The sequence below is a fragment of the Hemibagrus wyckioides genome, linkage group LG05, assembly GCF_019097595.1.
Source record: "Hemibagrus wyckioides isolate EC202008001 linkage group LG05, SWU_Hwy_1.0, whole genome shotgun sequence".
Classification (NCBI taxonomy): domain Eukaryota; kingdom Metazoa; phylum Chordata; class Actinopteri; order Siluriformes; family Bagridae; genus Hemibagrus; species Hemibagrus wyckioides.
Genome location: NC_080714.1, coordinates 4116759 through 4140093, shown reverse-complemented (window position 1 = coordinate 4140093; position 23335 = coordinate 4116759). Strand labels below are relative to the sequence as shown.

Below are 23335 nucleotides of genomic sequence, written 5' to 3'. Positions count from 1 at the left end.
CTCCTCTCCCAGTCCTGATTAAAACCTTCCTCCTGTCATTTCTGTAGCAGCAGATACACCATCCCTCCCATCATAGCCCTGATTTATTTCCTGTTCTTGGAAGGCTTCCTGCTTCTACTCTTTTTTCCCCCTTCATATTTTCCTCAATGCACTGCCAGTTTACAGCCACAGTATAGGATTAGGATAGGGTTTTTTGTTGAAGGTGCTGTAAAATCCCCCGACTGTAAAGAGCTATAAAACAGAAAGTGCTGAATTATTTAATATACACTTTGTAGCTTGAAGTGTCAAGCCCTGAAGGAACACAAGTTTAGTGTTCGAACCTCATTTAGATCAGGAAAGCGCTGACTATGTGGCCACTGCAATTTAGAATTACCAATCAACCTAATGTACACATTTTTGGACTGTGGGAGGAAACCGGAGTACGCCGACGTAGGCACGGGGAGAACATGCAAACTCCACTCAGAAAGCCCCCTGCCTGTTCGAACCTGGGAGCCGAACCCAGGACCTTCTTGCTGTGAGGCAACAGTGCTACCCACTAAGCCACCTACACATTAAACATACAAGAGACAAGTTTGATATCTTTAATTCTATGATGTGATGTTCATTAAGTTATTAAAATAGCATATCAGCAACGCAAAATTCTTCTAGAACGATCTTTTTACGCGTGTATGAATGATGTTCAGGAGTTACTCTAGGGTTTCAGTTCGGTTTGAATTACTTCTTTGAGTTCGCAGACCATCAGGAGAAAGTCCAGCAGTGTTTTTGCTCGACTTCACACATGAGCTCTGGATTCAGAACGAGAACCAGAGGTTGTGCCTGGGGTTCACATTGTATTAATTCAGCATTTGTTGGCCCACTGTTAACGGAGAGCATTCATTTGCTTCATTTCGTGGTTGTTTAAAGTTAAATAAGGCTTTGTGGCATATTTGGATTTGTCTCTCTCTCTCTCTCTCTCTCTCTCTCTCACTTTCACACACACATCATTTATCAAATTTCAGTTTGTGAGTGATTTTTCCTCTGGCTGCTGTTGTGTGTGATTGCTCTTTTGGGACTTTTGGAAAATGCTAGCAAGTAACCGCTCCAACTTTTTTTTTTTTCCCCCTTGACATTTAAGATTTTGTGCAAACCGAATAAAAATTGTTTGACTCTCCCGTGTCTTTTTATTTTTATTACGCAGAATAGTTAGTTACCGCGTCTATCCTTTCTCAGCGTTTTACCTGACGATCGGTCTGCTTTTCTCGGCGGCCGGGAAATAGTTTCTCGTGGAATTATGTGAAAATCCTGCAGCACAGGAACAAGCACCACAGGGCTTTTAACCTGGAATGAGCCACGCGGTTGGGTATAAGTTTGGAACAGAGGTTCAGTCATCGGCCAGCCGCTAAACCATATCCCTGCCAATGAATGTGCCTGGATCCAGCTAGCAGGTTGATTAACCTTTGTGTTGCGTGCATACGTGTGTGTGTCTAAGAACAGACTCTCAAAATTATGGCCTCACCAGTGCGTAGGCTCAATTATAGAGTACTGCTGGCTCTGGGATGTAGCAGTTGAGATTGAAAGGCAGTGGTTGTGTATCTTGTGTGTTGTGGCAGTGTGCCCTGGCATCACTAGCCCAAGCCACACACTTTATTTAGAGCAGGCAGTTCCTAAAATACGCCTCACCACAGAACAGGGCAACACATGAATACGGAGCCTGTGCGTTTGTATGGAGGGTACAAAGAGAGATATTTATCGGACGATTTGCATTTGCGTGGGAAGGAGCGAGTAAATCTAATGGCATTATCTCATTTAGGCTGGTTTGTGTGTGCGCGGTATCGAGCTAGTTATCAGGATCTGAATTGCATGCTCTCCTCAGTGATAAAACTGTACGGTGTTGAATCACAGGATGTGCACTGAAGCCTTGAGTCATCTCATTACTCTAACCGTTTGACCCTGTGTGAGTAAATCAGTGTTGTGTTCTTTGCAGCGCAGACCGAGACTGGGTGGAGACTACATGACGTCTCGCTGAGGAGTAAGTGAGCAGTGGGACACTGTGATGTAATCATGGGCAGATCAAGCACAGAAAGAGTTTCTCACATTGAGAGAGAGTTACCGGTAGTCAATGTTTTCCAGATTCACAGTTTACTTACTCCTGGGGCTCGTTTTGAAAAAGCCTTCGTGGATGATATTTTTTCCGGAGTTTAGATTTCCATATGTTTTATATATATATATTGTTTTTCTTTTGATTCCTATTAAATACAAACATTTTTGATGTGTAATAAAGAAACTGCTCATGATGGAAAATATATTGATTGTTACAAAGCCTTACAAAGCTTTCACTAGAGTCTCCTTCCATAAGTATTAAATAAAAACTACTATTACTAATCAATTCATTCATGCCTCCTGGTGTTCCAGCGGCAGGATCCCATGCTCTCATTGCCGTGGCCCGGGTTCCATTTCTGGGAAGGCCACCCAGCCACCGAAGAGTTAACTCTCGGTCCCAAGCTCGGATAAAATGGGAGGGTTGTGTCAGGAAGGGCATACGGCGTAAAACCTGTGCCAAATCGAAACATGCGGACCAAATGATCCCCCTGTGACGATTCCGAATAGGAAGCAGCCGAAAGGACAACAATACTAATAAATTTGATGATTGTTAGGCTTTACATTATGTGGAGCTTCTGAAAGAAAATGAATTCACACCTTCTGATTACGGAACTAAACAGCGCCGTTGTATAAGAGAGATTACAAATCCTTTTCTCTCCTTTGTCTCATTTAACAGTCTGTGTTTGTGTTGTTAGATCATTGATTCTTTCTGCAGAGATTTCCTTTGCCGTAAAGAGCAGCACTGGTCGCTTGATTGGAAAAATAATCCAATCACACAAAATGGCTAACAGAGAATCAGCGCCAAGAAACCTCTGCTGACCAGCCAAATGGCATGAGTTTTGTTTTTTTTTCCAGTATAGATGAAATTATTTCGGTGTGAAGAAGACAAGCCAGGCATTTCAGTGATTAATAATTTCGAATTAATATCAGTTTGTTTCGGTTCTACCTAATTATGCATTGTTTATGTGTAGCTTTGGAATTACGCTAGAGGATTCAGCGTCTTGACTGGAAATAATGTTTAACCGACTCAACAAGAGACAAAAGCCTAGCGTAAACCTGACATTACACACACCAATCAGCAAAGCTGTGGACCGAGAGAGCACATAACGTAAGGAGTCGGACCCGGTTAATTACACCATGACACAAAAAGGCGAATTAGAATTTAATTACAAGTGTGTGCCCGTGTGAGGCTCAGAATCACTCTGGCATAAGATTACGCAATGTGATAGGCTAAAGAAATACGTCATGGCATCTCCCCAAGCACCTCTCGAAAGAACCGAGGTTGCATAATGGCACACTGATTAACTTTCCAGGTCTAAATGAAATAAGTAAGGTTTCGTGAACTCACTAGACCTAAATGTTTGTTTCATTTTCTACAAAAGACTCACAGTAATTACTTACCTATGTGGTCTTTCTCTCTTCCTTCTCTCACTCGCTTTTTCACCATGACTTGCTCTTGAAAGTGAGCTACTCCAGAGCTCTTTTGTAAGGCCTCTGTTGTTAATAAAGTGTTGGAGCGCTTTCACTCTGCTCCAGCACATACTGAGAGCTACGAGGCAGACGCAAACAACAAACATAAACACACACACAAACACGTAGCTCATGCAGTCCACTGAGCCGTAAGATTGACACCTGTCTGCGCAGGAGAGGGGGGGAGAGAGATGAATGGATAGATAGGAAATGAGAGAGAGGGAGAAAGCCATGCTGTCATTCTCTCCTCTTGTCAGTGTGGCTGTGGAACGGTGAGCCAGAGGCATGAGTGTCTGGTCACTGTCAGTACGGGTCAGAGTTTCCCCCGCTCTCTACATTTCACAAGTGGAAAATCACTTCCTGCTACTGCAGCTGTCAACATGGCAGTGAAATAGCTGAGAGGGGAAAAGATAAAGGGATGGATGGAGAAAGTATGTAGAGAGTAGGATTGATAGATGTACCGACAAAAAAGGTGGATGAATACAGGATGTTGAGTGGATGGTTGTTCAGATAGATAGTCGCTAAGAATCTTCCAGGATTAGCGAGTATTACAGAGGGCTGGTTTGATGAAGGGGTTTATAGTTAGATGGTAGACACGTATAACGTATATACCTTCCATAATTAAACTGTATTACCGATAGATGGATGGATGGAGTAAATAATTAGGTAGATACATGTTGGTTCCCTCTAGGGACTAGACCAGACGATTACTAGGTGGACAGACAGATGGAAGAATGTTAATTATTTTCTAGTAATTGTGAAGACATTCTCTGTGTGTGTGTGTGTGTGTGTGTTTGCTGTAGTAGTGAACCCCCCAACCCCGAGATGTTGGGATGTGGCGTATAGCCCTGCCCTCTTCCATCTGGATCTGCTTAACTCTAATACACAGACGGAGGCTTATGGAGCAGAGCAGCACTGCAATAAAATCAAACACTCACACACTCTCTCTCTCACACACACACACATACACACACATATACACAGCTGGATTGCAGGTCGGAGCTATTAAGGTGTAGTACGAAGCAGGAGATCTCTGACTGCTGACGAACTAATCGCAACACCATTACAGGGAGAGAAGAGAGAGAGAGATTAGGTGAGGACAGAGCTATGGTGTGGTGCTCAGACACTAGACTTCCTTCTCACATTTTCCATATCCATACATATCTGATCACAGAGACTGAGAATGCAGGCCAGAGACGCAGGTCCAGGCGCCTGGAAGAGTGTGAAGGTGTGTGCATACAAATACATGTGTGTGCTCACATTTTGTTTGTGTACTCAACAACCAGCTAATTCAGTTCTGGAAACTGCTTTTTGCTTTTTCTTTTTTTTTCTTTTCTTTTTTTTTTGATTCACAGTCAAAACATGGCCAAGTGCTAATGGCCACACACACATGCATTCCTCAGGCCATTAGCTCAGAGGCTCCAGGGACCTGCTGGATCGCATCGCAAAAATGATCTGGAAAAAATGATTGGTCCTTACTGAAAACATACAGTGAAAGAGAGAGAGAGAGTTTTATTACATATCAATAACGCCCCTCACTCCACGTCTACTATTTACTCCTCTGATTCCTCTACATATCTGTCCAAAACACACACATACACACAGTATTCCCGGTTGGGCTATAATTAGGCGCTTAGCGTTCTTTAGATGTTTATAGCCGGCTCTACACCCATCAGGCAATATAAGTTAATCACAGCACAACAAAAGCAGTCGTATGCTTGTTTATGCTGGCACCTGCTTAGTTAAACAGTCTCCACCTTCACAGGCACAGCTCTGTGGCTAATAGCCTCATTAAGCACAGCTAAGCTTCCAAAGAGCCAAGCCGTGGCATGGAAGATTTGGAAAATGCTGGAAGGAGCAGCTAGTTGTGTCATTACTTATTTCCAGTATTTAGAGCTGGCATGGTGTTTGTTGAGAGCTGAGAGGCTCCATGAGTTAAGTTTTTTTTTTTTTTTTGCGGTGTTGCGTTCACATTAAGCAGAAGAAAACACACACACACACTGAAAACCAGCAGAACTATATAATAGCTGATTATTGTCAACACTAATTAAGTCTATATTCAGTATATCTCATTGTGTTTGCATCTGCCCTGATAATGGATAATAACCATTATGATTAATGATTTCCTTCCCTAACCCTTCTCCATCCCTTACTACGGCCCAGCTCCTAGATCTGATTTATTGGATCGAACTCTGATAGAATTGGCTCTAACTCTTCAGCCTTAGTCTTTACTTTGGCTGTGCCACATCGAGAGTCCAGCAATTGAAATGGCACCCCTCCAAATCTAATCTTCAGCTCCCTTTCCACTCTAGCAGCTTGTTCAGTGACTGGCTTTTTGTTTTTTTTTCCCCCCGCCTGTCCTCTCCTTTAATCTGGTTCTTACAAATAGATGACGTTTAGAAAGCCAGGCCGAACATGCACTCCTGTTTTACACAAACACTGCCATGGTGATAAGTCATCTTTTTTTTTGCCTCATCGTTTGGCTTCCTCCGTTTAGGATGTGACAGCCTTACTGTCATCTCACACCTCAGCTCCACCAAAGGGAGTAGAATAAATAACTCTAATGCTTGGCTCTCTCCGCTCTGCTCTCTGATATGTTGGGTATGATTCATCAGACTGGGAAAAGATGTAACAATCCTCAAAATCTGTTACAGAGCAAGGAGCAACAACTCCAGGCCATGAACGAGAGCAACAAAGTCTTCCTCTACTGCGCCTTCCTGGATTACAGGTGGGTCTCAAAATGATTGATTTATACATGTGAGCTATCAGAAACTATTATGCTGGAACATGTCATTACCAGACTGTATTTACGTTGCAATTGTATCGTGTTCAAATTAGCCAGACTGCATTCAGTGGATAATCTTCGTCACGGTCAGTAGGTTTTTCACCACAGAACAGAGCTGTTTACGCTTTGCGGTTTCTCGGTAACCTGACAAGCTGTGTTTTTTCCGTCTTGATAACTTCAAGAGAATGGAAAAAAGAGAGGCTGATGATGGAATGGATTAGCTGCTTTAGAGTAAAGCTAACTTATTTTGTGTCCATTCCATTCCATTAAATGTAGTTTGTTAATTATTGAAATATTGTTGGCTTTTTACTGTGGTATAAGAGGAATAAAACATATGCTGTTATATAGGAAATTAGTCACCTTCAGGGTGATATCAGTAACCAGCAACCCATCACTGATTATTTTCCGACTCACCCCATTATATTTTATTCCTTCCATAGATTGCATTGTAATCCAAAAATTACATAGAGCAGTGTTTCTCATGCACATTATTTTCTGACCGTGGTTTATACGTGAACCCAAAATCCATTAGTTATTTCTTAAATTTAGGTTCATGTCAGTGGACCATCCCGCAGTCTTTTGAGTTTGTGGTCCCATACATTTCATTTATTAAAGGATCTTGTGTTAAGAAAAGCAATATACTGAGAAATCACTTAGGACCAATATCTGCTGCCAAATTTAGGATTGCAGGAAGGTTGTAAATCGCAAGGAACACTGCATGTTTGTTTTGGAGGGAGACTCCTTCCTTCCGCTCCTTTCTCTCTCTCTCTCACTCTCTCTCTCTCTCCTTCTCTCTCTCTCTCTCGTCCTCTCGTCTGGGGGTATTTAATGGAATTTCACTCCTGCAAGATGGACAGGAGGCCAACCCCGGGAAATGGTGGAATGTCTGCGTTTGGAAAGATAGCTGCAGCTGCAAATTAGATAAGACTAAATATGCACAAAAACCTAAGCAGGGTCTGTATCTAATCACTGAAATTAGGTTTCAGACTGGCTTCATATTTCCTTGTGGTGTTGCTAGATTGCTGAGCTTAGAAGTCATATCTCCTTTTGAGCACATGCTTGTAATATTTAAGCAGTTGTCTGTCAAGCCAAGTAAGGTAAAATGCTACACAGCGTGATTTAAAGGTGTCTGGAACATCCATGCTAGCACAAGCGATGGAGGCTTAGAGTACAGATCTGTGGTCCCTTGAAAACGAGGTCAGGAATATTGTCGTTTCAGTGGCAGTGTTTAGTGTGAGCCATTATTAGATGCTTGTTTATATGAAGAAAGCGTTGCCATGTGTAACTGAACTATTATGTTGGTTTAATACGTGATACCTATCTGTGTGCCTGATAAACAAGCTGCGACACAGATGTTCACACTTGGAGTATAGTGAGAGTCCTAGCGCAGCTGTGAAGAGTATAATGCACGTGTGTTTGTTTCTGTGTGTGTTTCACAGCTCTAAGGAAGGCGTATGGTCCAACAACGGCTGTCTGAGAGCTGGAGGTAACCTTTCCTACTCGGTCTGCGTGTGCAACCACCTGACCAACTTCGCCATCCTCATGCAGGTGGTTCCTGTGGAGGTGAGAATAATCCACTAGATCATGGGTGATGAACTCAACACAAACAGCAGGCAGGATTGTGGACAAAGAGGTCAAACAATGGGACAAATGCAGATAAACGGGAGCAAAACCACCAAGAAAGCTCAGAAATATTGCTTAGATTCAAAAGAACTGAACAGGAAAGAATAATGAGTGAATAAAAACAGGAAATAGGCATGCTTGAGTGTGAACACAGTAGAGCGTTACTGGGATCGTGACGGTGAGAGCAGTGGCTCCTGGATGAAGAGTGCAGAAAGAGATAGATGAATTGATCATTAGTGATAGATATGATGGCAGATGGATAATACATTGGTGTGCTTCGAATGTATAACAGTATTCATTGTGCAGATTGATATGTAGCACACAACTATGAAGTAAAAAGGTTAGAAGCTGCAATTAGCTCATTTTTTTGTGTGATATTATGCAGCAAGTCAACATTTTGTCCTCAAAGTTGATGTGTTAGAAGCATGCGTAAGGATTTGAGCGAGTTTGACAAAAAGGGTCAAATTGTGATGGCTACACCACTGGATCAGAGCATCTCCAAAACTGCAGCTCTTGTGGGGTGTTCCCGGTCTGCAGTGGTCAGTATCTGTAAAAAGTGGTCCAATGAAGGAACTGTGGTGAACCAGGGACAGGGTCATGGGCGGTCAAGGGTCACTGATGCACGTGGGGAGCGAAGGCTGGCCCGTGTGATCCGATCCAACAGACAAGCTACTGTTGCTCAAATTGCTGAAGAAGTTAATGCTGGTTCTGATAGAAAGGGGTCAGTGCAGGACGGGTCAGGGCTGTTTTGGCAGCATAATGGGGGCCCAAAGAATATTAGGCAGGTGGTCATAATGTCATGCCTGATCTGTGTATGCTCTACTGAGACTGAGAAACAGTGCCAGATAATCCCAATAAACAACTAGCGAATAAATTAATAACTGCATCTGGAATCTAGAGGAGACGAGAACCAGTCGATAAATCAGGAATTGATTTACATCAGGAGCACAACCTGTTTTGCACTAGAGACACATCTTGTTTTGTTTCAGCAAAGTAATTGCATTCATTTTTGCATTCATTTTGCTACACCAGCAAAATCTAAAGGGTGTAATGAAGTAGGCTTTTGCAGGATCTCTCACCGTTACCTGGGCAGTAAGTCCTGTAATAACTATACCATCAGTACACACTGTGTTCTTTTAGAAAATAATAGCAGAACTAGATTTATCAAACAAACCAAAAATAACATGAGATAATGGGTTTAACCGTTGTGGTTCGCACTATATCACGATGGAATGTCTGAAACCAATCTAATATAAAGATGTCTGACATTATATTTATTCGATTTTCAGACCCCCTGTGCCATTTATCCTGCTTGATATGATTTCGTTTATTTTGTTTCCTAGTGCTTGCTTAGTGTTTTTATTAAGTAGCCTGTTAACAGCGTGTTTTCAAAACACTGCGTGTAGAGCCGCACTAATTGTTTATACACCAGATGTTACTAGTCTCAGCTGCGTAATCATTTAACGACTATCGTTTTTAAACCTCAAGTGAGCTTCCACAGCCAAATTGTTTTTCACTATCCATTAGGCAGCTTTTAGACAGTTCAAATCTCGTATTTTTCTACTTGTTTTATTGTTATGTTATTTATTTCACTTGGATCAAGGCCCCGATATTAATGGCATAACCAAAATTCTTAGATAAACGATAACACTATAAATTTTTCATACTAGCGCCGGTCTATATATAGGCATAAGTTTACTTGACATTTGTTTTTTACATTTCAATACTACTCTTTGGTAATACTCCAGGAACTCACTGCCTCCGTGCTAATTGATGTGGTTAGGTTGATTTTGGAGTCCAGTCAGCGGTCCACCGACATGGTTGGAGCAGCGTTCCTGAGACCCGTGTGTCCTGAGGAAGGAAGGGGGGGGAGCACGCATTTCTTGCGGTTTTAAGGGGATTTTTGTGGGCGAGCCTCCATTAAGTGTGGTTAAGTGTGCACCATATGAGCTTCAACTTCTGCTAGTATTATTACTACAGAGCCATATTTCACCAAAGCACTAGTCTATTTTAAGCTTTTTTGGATTGGTGAGAAACAGTAAGGTACAGTCCTTTGAGACTCTTATCGGTCTTTGCCAAGCTCACTTTCTCAGACATTAAGGTCAGGTCTCAGTAGGAATCTCCAAAAAAAAAAAAAAGATTCATTGCTGAATCGGATGCTTAGCTTTGTTTTTAATGGACACCCAGCCAATAGCGTACAAGTTATGATTGGCCAAAGAGCTCACTAAATCTCACCAAGACTTTGGAGCAGATGACATTTTGGAAGAAGATGAGAAGACACTCGGGCGAGAGAAAGAGAAAAAGAGAGAGAGAGAGAGAGAGAGGGCGTACATTTTGTATCTGGTTAATTTGAAGCTCGGCATTGTGTGTGAATGTGTCTCACAGGAGGCCGAGTGTGTGGGCTGAGTAGAGTGGACCAGAGGAGATTGTCAGCTCATAAATAACAAAGTGGTTAGGAGATACTGAATAAGAGCCATGGTATGGCTAGGTATGTCAAGGGTAGACTTTTCCAGCACATTTATTTCAGTCAAGGATGCCAGGGTACATGGTTTTTAGCTCTTCTTTATAACATCAGCAAGTTTATTAGCTAGCTACACCGACCAGGCATAACATTATGAACACCTGCCTAATATTGTGTAGGTCACCCTTTCTGCTGCCTAAACAGCCCTGACCCATCATGCACTGTGTATTCTGACACCTTTCTATCAGAACCAACATTAACTTCTTCAGCGATTTGAGCAACCGTAGCTCGTCTGTTGGATCGGATCACACGGGTGAGCCTTTCACTCCCCACGTGCATCAATGACCCTTGGCCGCCCATGACCCTGTCACCGGTTCACCACTGTTCCTTCCTTGGACCACTTTTGATAGATACTGACCACTGCAGACCGGGAACACCCCACAAGAGCTGCAGTTTTGGAGATGCTCTGATCCAGTGGTCTAGCCATCACAATTTGACCCTTTTTGTTTGCTCTCGTGCTGTTAACAATAATCTACTTGTGCTGAGTTTTATGTATAAGACATTTCATCAGGTTAGTTGCATCACAGAAAGATGCTGCAGTTGAAATATCCTTTACTTGATATTTTCTGCTTCGCTTTGATTGCTTTGCTGTCATTCATTGTGAAATAAGTCCAGTGTCGTCTGGTCATTAAGATGGTACACTAGGCTTAGATCATATAATATCATGTGGTTCATCATCCATATCAAAATTTCAGTCAAAAACAACTCCAAAAGACCAAGCAATGATTTACAACTTTTTCTGGTCACCCAGGTGCAGTGCAACTCATCTTTTTTTGGATTCGTAAATAAAATCTGTCACCACTCAGTTCTGTTCCAGCTGAGATTCTAAACTATGCTTGTCTTAAGGCTTTAATTAGCGGCTTGCCACAGTCTTCCAGCCTGAGGGATCATCCTTTTTGGGATGCGCATACAGGAGATATTCTGGGCTCTCCATAATCACGAAACAGGAGGACGTTCTAGTGTACATCACGTCCAGCTATGAGAACAATCGTTTTATGAGAACATGCCACCACAGGGGAAAATAAAACTGTTTTCATTATCTGACTTGATCATGGAAGCTTTGCTGAAAATCTGTTGTATTTCAGTATGTTTATTTTTTTATTTTTCCGCTGATCTCGGGTCCGTTATTTGCATGCAGACGAGCCTGAAGGAAGTCTCCGGTTGATCCGATTTCTCTGAAGCCCACCAGGCAGAAATAATAGTCACTTCTTCTTTCTTTTTTTTTTGCTCATGGTCATGGTCAAGTATACCTGAGCTTGAAATGTAGTGTTCAGAATGATGATCAAAGCAGAGACAGTTCGGCATATAATTCATTTCACAGTGACTTCAGTGGGTGATCCGGTTGATATTTTACCCTGAAGCGCTACTGTTAGAGCAACATTTATTTTTCCGAGCGGTCCGTAATAATGAATTGACCAGATGTTAGGATTAAACATCTCTGGTTTAAAAAAAATAGGTCTTCCAACCTTTCTTAACTTTATCATTAAACATATGGAAAGCAACCGAATCAGTCAAGAGTAGGCTTTGACTTTGCAGGGAATTTCAGTGTTTATTCAGCTCACGTCATCCCAACCTTCCTGTGGTTTCTGACCTTTTCAGCGGCACGGTCTGCTGAATAAAGTGGACCTATTTATAACACATTTGCATAAATATTCTTGATAAAAAAAAACCCAATGTGGTTTTGTTCAAGCAACAACGGTGTGGAATGGAGAGACCGATGGAACTGTGCAGCCGCTCTTAATTCATTTCCAGTGTACTAATCTAATGTGGTAAAGATTCCACTTAGATATGACACGAAACGTATTGATTTAATAATATGCCAGTGCTTAAATAAAACCCCTTACAGGATAAGATTTCCAGACATGCGTCTAATACACCAATCAGCCATAACATTCAGAGCAATGAGTGGTGAAGTGAATAAGACTGAGTATCTCCTCATCATGGCACCTGTTAGTGGGTGGGATATATTAGGCAGCAAGTCAACATTTTGTCCTCAAAGTTGATGTTAGAAGCAGGAAAAATGGACAAGTGTAAGGATTTGAGCGAGTTTGATGAAGGGCCAAATTGTGATGGCTAGACCACTGGATCAGATCATCTCCAAAACCTCTTGTGGGGTGTTCCCGGTCTGCAGTGGTCAGTATCTATCAAAAGTGGTCCAAGGAAGGAACAGTGGTGAACCTGTGACAGGGTCATGGGCGGTCAAGGCTCATTTATTCACATAGGGAACGAAGGCTGGCCCGTGTGATCCGATCCAACAGACGAGCTACTGTTGCTCAGATTACTGAAGAAGTTAATGCTGGTTCTGATAGAAAGGGGTCAGAATACACAGTGCATGATGGGTCAGAGCTGTTTCAGCAGCAAAAGGGGGACAAACATGATATTATGCAGGTGGTCATAATGTTATGCCTGGTTGGTGTATGTCTATTAATCAGTTGATTTTACAAGGTATAAGTGATTCATCTCAGACACAGGCATCACAGTAAACATTCCATGCACACTACACACACCTTGTTTTAATTCAAACTTATTGTTTTGACCTTTATCATAATTTTGTTATAGGTGTTGTAGTTGTCCAAGTCATATAATTTATGGATGTGTTTTAAACTTACAATACTTGTTTTGGATTTGTGTGGAGATGATGTAAAAGATGGAGCACTTCCTGGAGTGTCTTTACCCTGAAATAAAAGCCTTTTTCCCCAGGAGTTAACTGAATCTTTACCAACATGTCAATGTATTACTTGGGATTATTTCTACTATAAAAATTTAACATAATTTTTGTTGATTGTGTTTGATCCTATGCAGCTCGGAAAGAGCCATCAGATCGCACTCTCCACCATTACCTACGTGGGCTGCTCTATCTCCATCTTCTGTCTGGCCATCACCCTGGTCACCTTTGCTGTGCTTTCGTGAGTATGCTAGCTTTAAGAAAAGAATACACTCATGCACTCTGACTTGTTATTACGCTGCTAGCTGTCTCTGGACATGCTTATGATGTTTGTGTGTAGGTCCGTGAGCACCATCCGGAACCAGCGCTATCACATCCACGCTAACTTGTCCTTCGCCATCCTGGTGGCACAGATCCTTCTGCTCATCAGCTTCCGCTTTGAACCCGGCACGGTAAGTGTCCTCCTCTTCGTGATTCTTGGTCCGTTGTTCTCTTTCATCTTATTCCTGACATGCTTCCTAGTACTGGTGTCTGATGTCTGTGAGTTCCCGTCCCAAGCTTCATAAAAAGTAAGGGTCTACGGAAACCCTTAACTCCCTTAGAGACACTGACCCTTTGTTTACGTCCATGTTGGGGCATGAGAAAAAACAATTGCTTCCCTGGAGGTTAATAATACTAAGAGTCAAAAATCGAGTTCCATGAGACTTTCTTTGTTGCCATTGTGTTTATATTATGGCCATAGAGATAATTCCCTTAGGAGTTTATGAACAACGTCTGTATCTCAGTCAAAGTCTGACTCCATCCTGACGTGCGTTCTGAGTGACTGGACGACAATAACAACCAGACAGTTGTCATCAACATTTCCCCGGTCATGATGCCTATTATTATGGTAGTGCTTACAGCAAATACAATTATGTCCTTTCTTGCAGCAGGATGTTTTCTTCTCCAGCGATAACAGGAGATGTCTTGTTACGGTGAATTGTCCAGGCAAAGGTAAAGTCAGATGAATGTGCTGATCTTCTCGCATGCCTCCAGCGGGGCTGTCAGACAGATTCAATAAAGCGCCAAAGTGATTTAATTTCCTCAGCTCAGATCTCCCATCTGAGGACGTGACCACTCTCACTCCTGGAGCAGAGCATAATGTCATTTCATTACACATCTCCACTGGATATGAGCTCTGTGCCTCCATTTCCCACTGCCTGATTTATAAACTGAGATGAGTTTATAATGAACAGACAAATACAGGTTCTGTTTTGTTTTAGAAGCTACACAATGGTTAGTAGAGAAAGCGTATTTCACCTAATAGGTGTGCGTTTAAAGCATATTTTCCAGTGCTCGGTGTGTGTTAACCGTCTGACCACTATTGAATGGAAGTGTTTGGTTAGTGGACTGCTTCTGAACCACGTCGTGACCCAGAAGAAAACTGGCTAAAATCATACCATGACCCAGGAATGCGAATAATATCCAGTTAGCAATGGACCTCTGGTGGCCTCTTTCCTTTTCAGGATGTTGGGGTTGTTCCAGTGTGTAATGTGTTTACTCAGTAATTGTATACCTATACCCCCCCCCCCCACACACACACACACACACCCTCACCATTACTTTCAAAGCCCCACAGTGTATAACTGCGCAGTTACCTTTGACCCTTCTTCTCTGTCCTTTAGTTGCCTTGTAAGGTAATGGCAGTGCTGCTTCACTTCTTCTTCCTGTGTGCATTCGCCTGGATGCTGGTGGAGGGGCTTCATCTCTACAGCATGGTGATTAAAGTGTTCGGCTCCGAGGGCAGCAAACACTTCTACTACTACGGCATAGGCTGGGGTGGGTGAGCCCTTATGTTTTTGTCTTTTTTTAAACACGCCATTAAATCCCAGTGAGGTGAAGAATTTGGAGAATTCTTTAATTATATGATTACTAAATTATAGGGTGGTATATACGGTAACTAGAAATTTAACCAAATTAAACACCAGAGCAAATTGACTTTGAATTCCTTTACTTCAACATATTGCAGAGTTTATGGGCTTTGTCACCATTTTTATATTTAGAGTTGTTTGTTTTATTTTATTTTAGCAAATAAATCCTCTAGATAACATGGAGATATATCTTGTTTTGAATAGAAGACGAATAAACAGACGCTTCTTACATTTTTTAAAAGTCTTGCTTTTTGTATTTGGAAACTCCAAGTACCATGAGACTGTTTAGCGTGATCTATATACCATAAGAAGTAAAAAGTGAAATGAAGCAGCTCCAACATCACTGTACAGTATGTGTGTGTGTGTGTGTGTGTGTGTGTGAGCACTTGAGTGGGAGGTCATTCTTCATCAGTCTGAGATGTTACTACGCTAAAGAGCCCCAAACTGCATAGGAATGTTTTGCTAATGCTGCTGTCACTGTTAATCACCAAGATGTTCTCAGACATGCAGATGTTTTAATGCACATATGTTCTTTGTGGATCCTCTCTTAACCTTTTTCTCTCATCTCTTTCGTTTTCTGTCTGTCTCTTTCACACACACACACACACACACACTTCTCGTGTTTTTACCAAGGAATCAAAAAAAAAAAACATTAATTGCTTGCATGTGTTCAGAATAGCTGTGAAAGTTAACCAAGCTATGATGTTTGCACTGTAAGTAAACCCATTATAGATTATGAAATAGCTGAAAGTATTTATCGGTTGCTATGGTTACACACCATAGAATGAGTCAGTGAAATGTTCCTACTTAGACCTTTAGTCATTCCCTCAGAATGGAGGCTCCCTCTTTCTAAATGTCGTCTGGCAAACATTCGCAGCTCTTTATTTGTGGCAGCGCAGACCGAGCCGGCGCTGTTCCAGTGGTTCCTATTATAGTTATTAGGACATGATCGTAAAAAAGTCCTGATCATTCTTTAGCAGTTTTTCAGCGTGGTATTTTTAGCCTCAGGAATGTGTTTGATGCTTCGCTTTTAATTTCCGTCTCTTTGATTCGACATCACTCGATCAGGGTGAGCGACGGCTCCGTCCGTCTGCTGACGCGTCACCGCTCGCGTGTTAAGAAAGTAAAAGAAACCTGCGGAACAAGGGGCCATTTGATGCCCGTTTCCCTCAAGACAAAAAAATAACGATCTGGAAGAATGGTCTGCGTAGACTCACTAGCACCGAAATCTCCTATTACACTCCGCTGCTCTGGTTTGTTTAGGGCTGACGTTTTACACATCTGGGGCGTAAAAGGTGAAATTCTCTCTCTCGTTTGTTTGTCCCCAGGGTCTCCAGTGGTCATATGCGTTGTGTCCATAACATCGTCACTGAGCAGTTACGGAGAAGACGCGAAGTGAGTAGCGCTGGACGTGCGGAGTCGCGTGAATGTGGAAAGAGAGTTTGTTGTGATGACGTAACTATTTTTCCCTCACAGCACACGCTCATGTGTTTATCAGTGTGTACTTTAAAAGGGGAAAATAAATAGATTTCAGTTATGATTAATTGTAATCATACAACTAGAATTTCTCTCAGCACATGGTGTGTGTGTGTGTGTGTGTGTTGAAAAGTGGCGATAAATAGATTTACTTTTATTTCAACTCTGTAACTATGGCTTGTGCGGCTCTGTTGATCAGTGTATATTTCAGAGCCCGGACATGGAAAGTATCTAATATCTAAGGCTTAGCTGTTTCAAAGTTCTCTTCGTGTCAGCCAAACAAGTATTAGCTAGATACAGCGTCATGTGTTTGGGTAAAAATAGTAAAAGCTATTGTTAATACTTTGACACAGTATCATATACAGGAAACAACTAATAGCACATTTTTCCATAGAGCAGGATTAGTAGCGTCAGAACGTCCCCTTTAGTGCTGCGGTGTATATGAGAAGATAAATGGATGTGAAAGTGTTTAGATTTGACTGCTTTGTCTTTCCCTGTCCCTCTGTGCTTTTGATGTCCAGCTGCTGGCTGTCTCTGAAGAACGGCGCTATTTGGGCATTCGTGGCTCCCGCTCTGTTCGTCATTATGGTAAGTGGGAGCGCAATCTTACACAGATCAGCCATAACATTGTGAGCAATGAGAGGTGAAGTGAATAAGACTGATGATCTCCTCATCATGGCACCTGTTAGTGGGTGGGATATATTAGGCAGCAAGTCGACATTTTGTCCTCAAAGTTGATGTGTTAGAAGCAGGAAAAATGGACAAGCGTAAGGATTTGAGCGAGTTTGACCAAGGGCCAAATTATGATGGCTAGACCACTGGATCAGAGCATCTCCAAAACTGCAGCTCTTGTGGGGTGTTCCTGGTCTGCAGTGGTCAGTATCTAAGATAAGTGCTGCTATCTTGGTGCCAGATACCACAGCACACCTTCAGGGTTCTAGTGGAGTCCATGCCTCGATGAGTCAGGGCTGTTTTGGCAGCAAAAGCAGGACAGACACAATATTAGGCAGGTGGTCAAAATGTTATGCCTGATCATGTGTACATATTTAATGCATTAATCAGATCTTTTACAATGATGACAAGTCTAATGAAACTCTTTTGTTCAGTTCTGATCCTCAATAAAATCAATAAAATTTATCTGCGCATTTCAGGTGAACATTGGAATCCTTATTGCTGTGACGAGGATCATCTCCAGAATCAGTGCAGAGAACTACAAAGTACAAGGAGATGCTAACTCTGTCAAGTGAGTGTCCACATCCTTCAGACATTATAGAAAAAATATTTTCTTATCCGTGGCAGTTAAAGACACGGCAATCATATTTATGAGATGCATAAGCAACTGGATGGGTGATTTATAGAAAATAATTGTGTGAATTATGTTAGCAAAGTAGGAGAGAGGAAACAATAAATTTATTTTTAATTAATTCAGATATTCATCACTTCAGTGTGCATGTAAAATACTTCCACTGAGACGGAGGAGTCACAAAAACGGGTCCAAATATAATATATACTAAATAAAAGAAATGAAATAAATAAAAAACAATAATACTTTCTGTATATATGATATATTATAAAAACTTAAAAGCTTAAGCATTAAATAAATCAGGGCCTAAAAGTTTAATAGTTTAATTATTATTATTATTATTATTATTAAAATTGTTGTTGTTGTTGATATTAATATTATCATTATTGCTGTTATTATTATTATTATTATTATTATGAAGATATTCATCATTTTTTGCATTTATATCAAACAAATATATAATCACAACATTTACTGGAACGAAAGATATGGAATGTCAACCTTTGTTTGGAAAAAATATTACGTCATCAGTATTATGTCACTTCTTTTGTGCTACAGTTAACTGTCTATAGGTGTCACATCCACAATGCTAGAGTTTCCTCTGAATTTTATACAACGAAACAATTTACTGTTTTCAAAACCATACGTTTCTCACAAAACTCTCCATTCATGAGATTTCACATCCACAGGTGTCATGTCTATAATGCTGGAATGTTTATCAAGTGTATTATGCAGACAGGATGGATTTAATTCTCTCACTGTGTGTGTGTGTGTGTGTGTGTGTGTGTAGGCTCACTGCTAAAGCAGTAGCAGTCCTCTTGCCTATCCTGGGCATCTCGTGGATCTTCGGCGTTTTGGCTGTGAACGATCAGTCCTTCCTCTTCCAGTACATGTTTGCAGTGTTCAACTCTCTACAGGTCTCTTTGCACTTTTCACACCATTACGCTAATGATCGAAAAGAGCGCCACGTCACCTTTACATATCCTTCTGAATGATTAGACCCAGTAATGTGTTTTCACAGCTTATGAAAATAGTGTTCCTAAATCTTTCGGATGGAAATGATTGCAGGAATATTTAGCGTCTTTAATTTATCTTCTCATCTCTTCTGTGTTTTCATTCTCGCAGGGCTTCTTCATCTTCCTCTTCCACTGTCTGCTAAACTCGGAGGTGAGTCTCGGACTGTTTGTGCAGCTGTGAGTAGGTCATAGCTGCATCGATATCTTGGGAATAGATGAAGCGTAGGCGTGGTGTGTACAACGTCCATGCGCTCAGGTTGCTGCTTAAAGCGTTGGCGAGTGTCACAGTGACACCCTGTGGTGAAGGATTCCCTGCAGAAATGATTTAGCTGAGCACTGCGGTGTCTCATTAGATTAATATATTATATTTAATTATTTTGAATTATATATATATATATCTCATAGATTTATAGTGAGATGTTTATAGTTATGTATTTACATTTATTCAGATATTCAGAAGCCTTCCTGAAAGGCAGCACTGTTTTTATGCAGTAAATGCATTGTCAAAAGTAATTATAGTCTCAATCAAAATACACAGATTTCATACGTATCCATTCTCACGTGAGGCAAAACATTATATCAGGCACAACATCCTAAACAGTGAGAGGTGAAGTGAATAAGACGGCCAAGGCTCATTGATGCACGTGGTGAGTGAAGGCTGGCCCGTGTGATCCGATCCAACAGACGAGTTACTGCTGCTCAAACTGCTGAAGAAGTTAATGCTGGTTCTGATAGAAAGGTGTCTGAATACACAGTGCATAACAGTTTGTTTCTCATGGAGCTGCATAGTCAGGGTGCCCAGGTGGTTATAATGTTATGCCTGGTCGGTGTATGAGTCAGGCGCTTAACTTTCATAGCTATCCGCATGGATCAAAACTTTAACTACAGTAATGAGATGCCATGTTTACAAATGTCTCTTGGAACTGGTGATTCGTAAATGAGCTATAAAAGTTGTAAGTACACAAACTGAGATGACGTTGTAACAAGTATAAATATGCGAATTATCCGCTTGATTGCGGTCGAATCTAATTGTGCAATTGTAATTGTAGCTTATCTGATTATGATCTCATCATGGCGTTTGCTAATGATTTCGTTCAACAGCAAAATTGCTGCATATACTACGGCAGTCCTGGGATATGATATAATCGATTGATATATCTTCCAATCACTACTTCAGAAACTTTAAGCTCTAAAGCACCACTGCCCACAAAATCAAGCTGTGTTTATGTACCAAATTGTGATAAGTGTATTTTTTTTATCTTAGAAACTTTGTCACATGAAGGCAAGAACAAACTCGACTCTAGAACACTAGACTACACCGACCAGGCATAATATTATGACCACCTGCCTAATATTGTGTCACTCCCCCTTTTGACAGCCCTGACCTGTCATACACTGTGTATTCTGACCCCTTTCTCTCAGAACCAGCATTAATTTCTTCAGAAATTTGAGCAACAGTAGCTCGTCTGTTGGATTGGATCACACGGGCCAGCCTTCGCTCCCCACGTGCATCAATGATCCTTGACCGCCCATGACCCTGTCGCCGGTTCACCACTGTTCCTTCCTTGGTCCTCTTTTGACAGATACTGACCACTGCAGACCGGGAACACCCCACAAGAGCTGCAGTTTTGGAGATGCTCTGATCCAGTGGTCTAGCCATCACAATTTGGCCCTTCATCAAACTCGCTCAAATCCTTACACTTGTCCATTTTTCCTGCTTCTAACATCAACTTTGAGGACAAAATGTTGACTTGCTGCCTAATATATCCCACCCACTAACAGGGGCCATGATGAGGAGATCATCAGCGTCATTCACGTCACCTCTCACTGGTCATAATGTTATGAATGATTGGTGTGAAATGATGCAGCACTACACTTATTGTAGTATAAGTGTATAACTGAATCGTTAATCAGACTTTATTTCCTTGTTCTCAGGTCCGAGCTGCTTTCAAGCACAAGACGAAAGTGTGGTCTCTGACCAGCAGCTCCATCCGCAACATCAACGTCAAGCCTTTCAATTCAGACATTGTGAGTGTAAAGCGTCACTCTATAGATAAACCTTTATAAACAAACCCTTTTCTTTGCCTTATGCATTATCTTTCATGACTAAAATCTCTTCAGGGAACTCGAGCTTGCATGTCACATCAAATTATTATGCAATGCAGAAATATTTTAAAATATCAAATGTACTGAGAGCTACTTGGTGAAGCTTATGTTATTAAATGATTATATTAAAAAAAAACATTATAGCAGATTGAGCATAGTGCTGGCTTTATATTCAGGTGCTCGGTATAATAAAATTATAAAGAATATTATCAAATCTCTTTCACAGGTATTTGTAAGATGACAAATGTAAGAAAACATTTATCAACCTGTATGGTTACATTCTGTCTCAGTCTTCAGAAGCATGGCTTGATATTTTGACAAATTTGCTGTATTACAAGACAAATCAAACACTTTAGGATGTAATAAATGTTCCAGTGTTGTCAGTGATTATTTTTACTGAAAGAGCACATCAACAAGTGTTTTTATTTCTTACAAGATAAAGCGTATAAGGTGAAGCATCCTAATGTTGTTTAACTGTGGTTTTTTCTCTCCGACAGATGAACGGTAACAGAGGGGGCGTGAGCCCGACACGGATGAACACGTGGGACAAAAGCACCAACTCAGCTAATCGCATCGACCTGTCAGCGCTCTAAGACTCAACGGACCATGGCTACTGAACACAAAATATACATACGAAAGCCGTACTTTCTCAGAAACTCTGGCTGATTTAGCCACCGTTCCTTTTCACGACGACTCGGCGGTCTAACGACGCTCTCACGAGACCGGGTGAAAGACTAATAGCGGACTTTTACTGACGTCACCCACTCTTACCCACTGACACCACTCACTTTTAGGAAGACAAACAACAGTTCAGAGCCATAGAAAAAAAGTCACAGATGAAAACACAAGAGCCGTGTTGGATAACTATTCTCTGTTCCGTGTTCAACTTCAACGTGTCCTCCTCGTAACTCCGGTAGCTGCTGGATTCCACTGCTGTCTGTGACTCGACACTAAACTGTGACACAAGATGCGTCTCGCATCGACCAGACGAGGAGGTTTTTTTTTTTTTTGCTCATTTTGCTGCCGCCGCCGCTACCGAGCCGTGCTTTTACAGCTCGCCGTCCTAGTCTGAATCGATGGAATGAAAACCATGCCTGGGTCACATGCCAGCCATGTAGTACTTTCCATTTATGAGCTTTTAGTTTTAACTGGTGAGATTTCATGGCTGCAACAAAAGACATTCCTGAAAGAGGAACCAAAAAAAACGTAGCGTTCCGTTGTTGTGTGATATCGTGCTGTATGTTGTTCTCTTCCTATGCTGCGTAAACTGTAAATTATTGTCTCGACGTCGCATTCATAAATATCTACTGTTGGACAAGACAGCTTTGTTTAAAGAAATGTCCCCCAAAAGAGCTACTAATTATTAATTGTACAGTCTCTAACTGAGGTGTTAGACCAATATCGTAACTCTTAGGATAGCAGAATACGTCTGTTTCGTCCCATTGTGATTCAGATGTGTCTGACCTTCGTCAAGATCAACATCAGCTTTTGTGCCAAATGTAGCTTGTATATTACATGTTAAAATGGAGGTCAGGGTTTCTCGTTTTCCTTTAACGTCTTATACCGTAAATATTTAAGGTAGAGAATAATGTCACTGTGATCCAACACCAGAAGATTTCTTTCTTGCCTTTCTTTATTTGGTCACAGTTTCCTGTCTCCTTGAACACATTCTCTCTGGTATGTTTGTTCTGTTTTTTTAATACATATAAACTAAATCTAATGTACCTGTGAAGCAGTTTCTTCTAAATCCTTCAGCTTCTTGCCCCTGTAAGTGGTTTATGCGTCTTCATTCTACAGTGACTGGAATGACGCTGATCAGTGACCATGCCCTGTGTGAAATTCCCATCACTCTGCCATCTTTGACCGAGAGTTTTCCTAAAACTTGACCTTTCCAAAGTAATTTGAAACAAAAGGCAAGTTTCGAGTAAAATTGTTGGACTTTTTTCTTTCTTTCTTTTTTTTTTTTTTTTTTTTTTTAGAGAAGAGAAACAGCTGACGAATATATAATGCCGATGATGAAGCGATGTACAGTGTGTTAAGATAAGCAACGTGTTTTGCTTTTTCGTGCGATTAATAATGTGAGCCTCCGTATTCTGTGAAGTGTTGTGATCCTTACTGCCAGTCTGGACGTGGTTAGAATTGAAAAGCAGTGTCACTTTCAGGTTCACGTGGCCTACGTCATGACAGCGAAGGTGAGACTTAACTCTTTATTTATGCCAATGTAAAAATAAAAGTTACATATACTGTTATAGTATGATGTGATGTTTTTTTCGGGTTGTGTGAAAGGTTTCTCAGCACATTTATGTCACAGAAATCATCCCAGTCTAAGGATTCACTATTATATATATATATATATATATGTATATATATACATATATATA

At 41.2% G+C, this 23335-nt stretch overlaps 1 protein-coding gene across 6 annotated transcripts in view; it reads left to right on the top strand.

Annotated features, from left to right (window-relative positions):
- adgrd1 (adhesion G protein-coupled receptor D1) overlaps window positions 1-23219 on the top strand; it is a 49457-nt gene extending 26238 nt beyond the window's left edge. For 4 of the 6 annotated variants that reach the window (XM_058390405.1, XM_058390406.1, XM_058390404.1 and 1 more), the window contains 12 exons: window positions 6204-6277; window positions 7774-7897; window positions 13281-13384; window positions 13484-13595; window positions 14808-14961; window positions 16382-16448; window positions 17051-17117; window positions 17681-17772; window positions 18623-18749; window positions 18958-18999; window positions 20784-20876; window positions 21452-23218. In XM_058390405.1, coding sequence (XP_058246388.1) covers window positions 6204-6277; window positions 7774-7897; window positions 13281-13384; window positions 13484-13595; window positions 14808-14961; window positions 16382-16448; window positions 17051-17117; window positions 17681-17772; window positions 18623-18749; window positions 18958-18999; window positions 20784-20876; window positions 21452-21547 — 1152 coding nt within the window. In that variant the 3' untranslated portion in view covers window positions 21548-23218. Of the gene's footprint in view, window positions 1-6203; window positions 6278-7773; window positions 7898-13280; window positions 13385-13483; window positions 13596-14807; window positions 14962-16381; window positions 16449-17050; window positions 17118-17680; window positions 17773-18622; window positions 18750-18957; window positions 19000-20783; window positions 20877-21451 lie in introns of all 6 variants that reach the window. The other 2 variants (XM_058390402.1, XM_058390401.1) reach the window with 1 other exon arrangement.
- The last annotated feature ends 116 nt before the right edge of the window (window positions 23220-23335 follow it).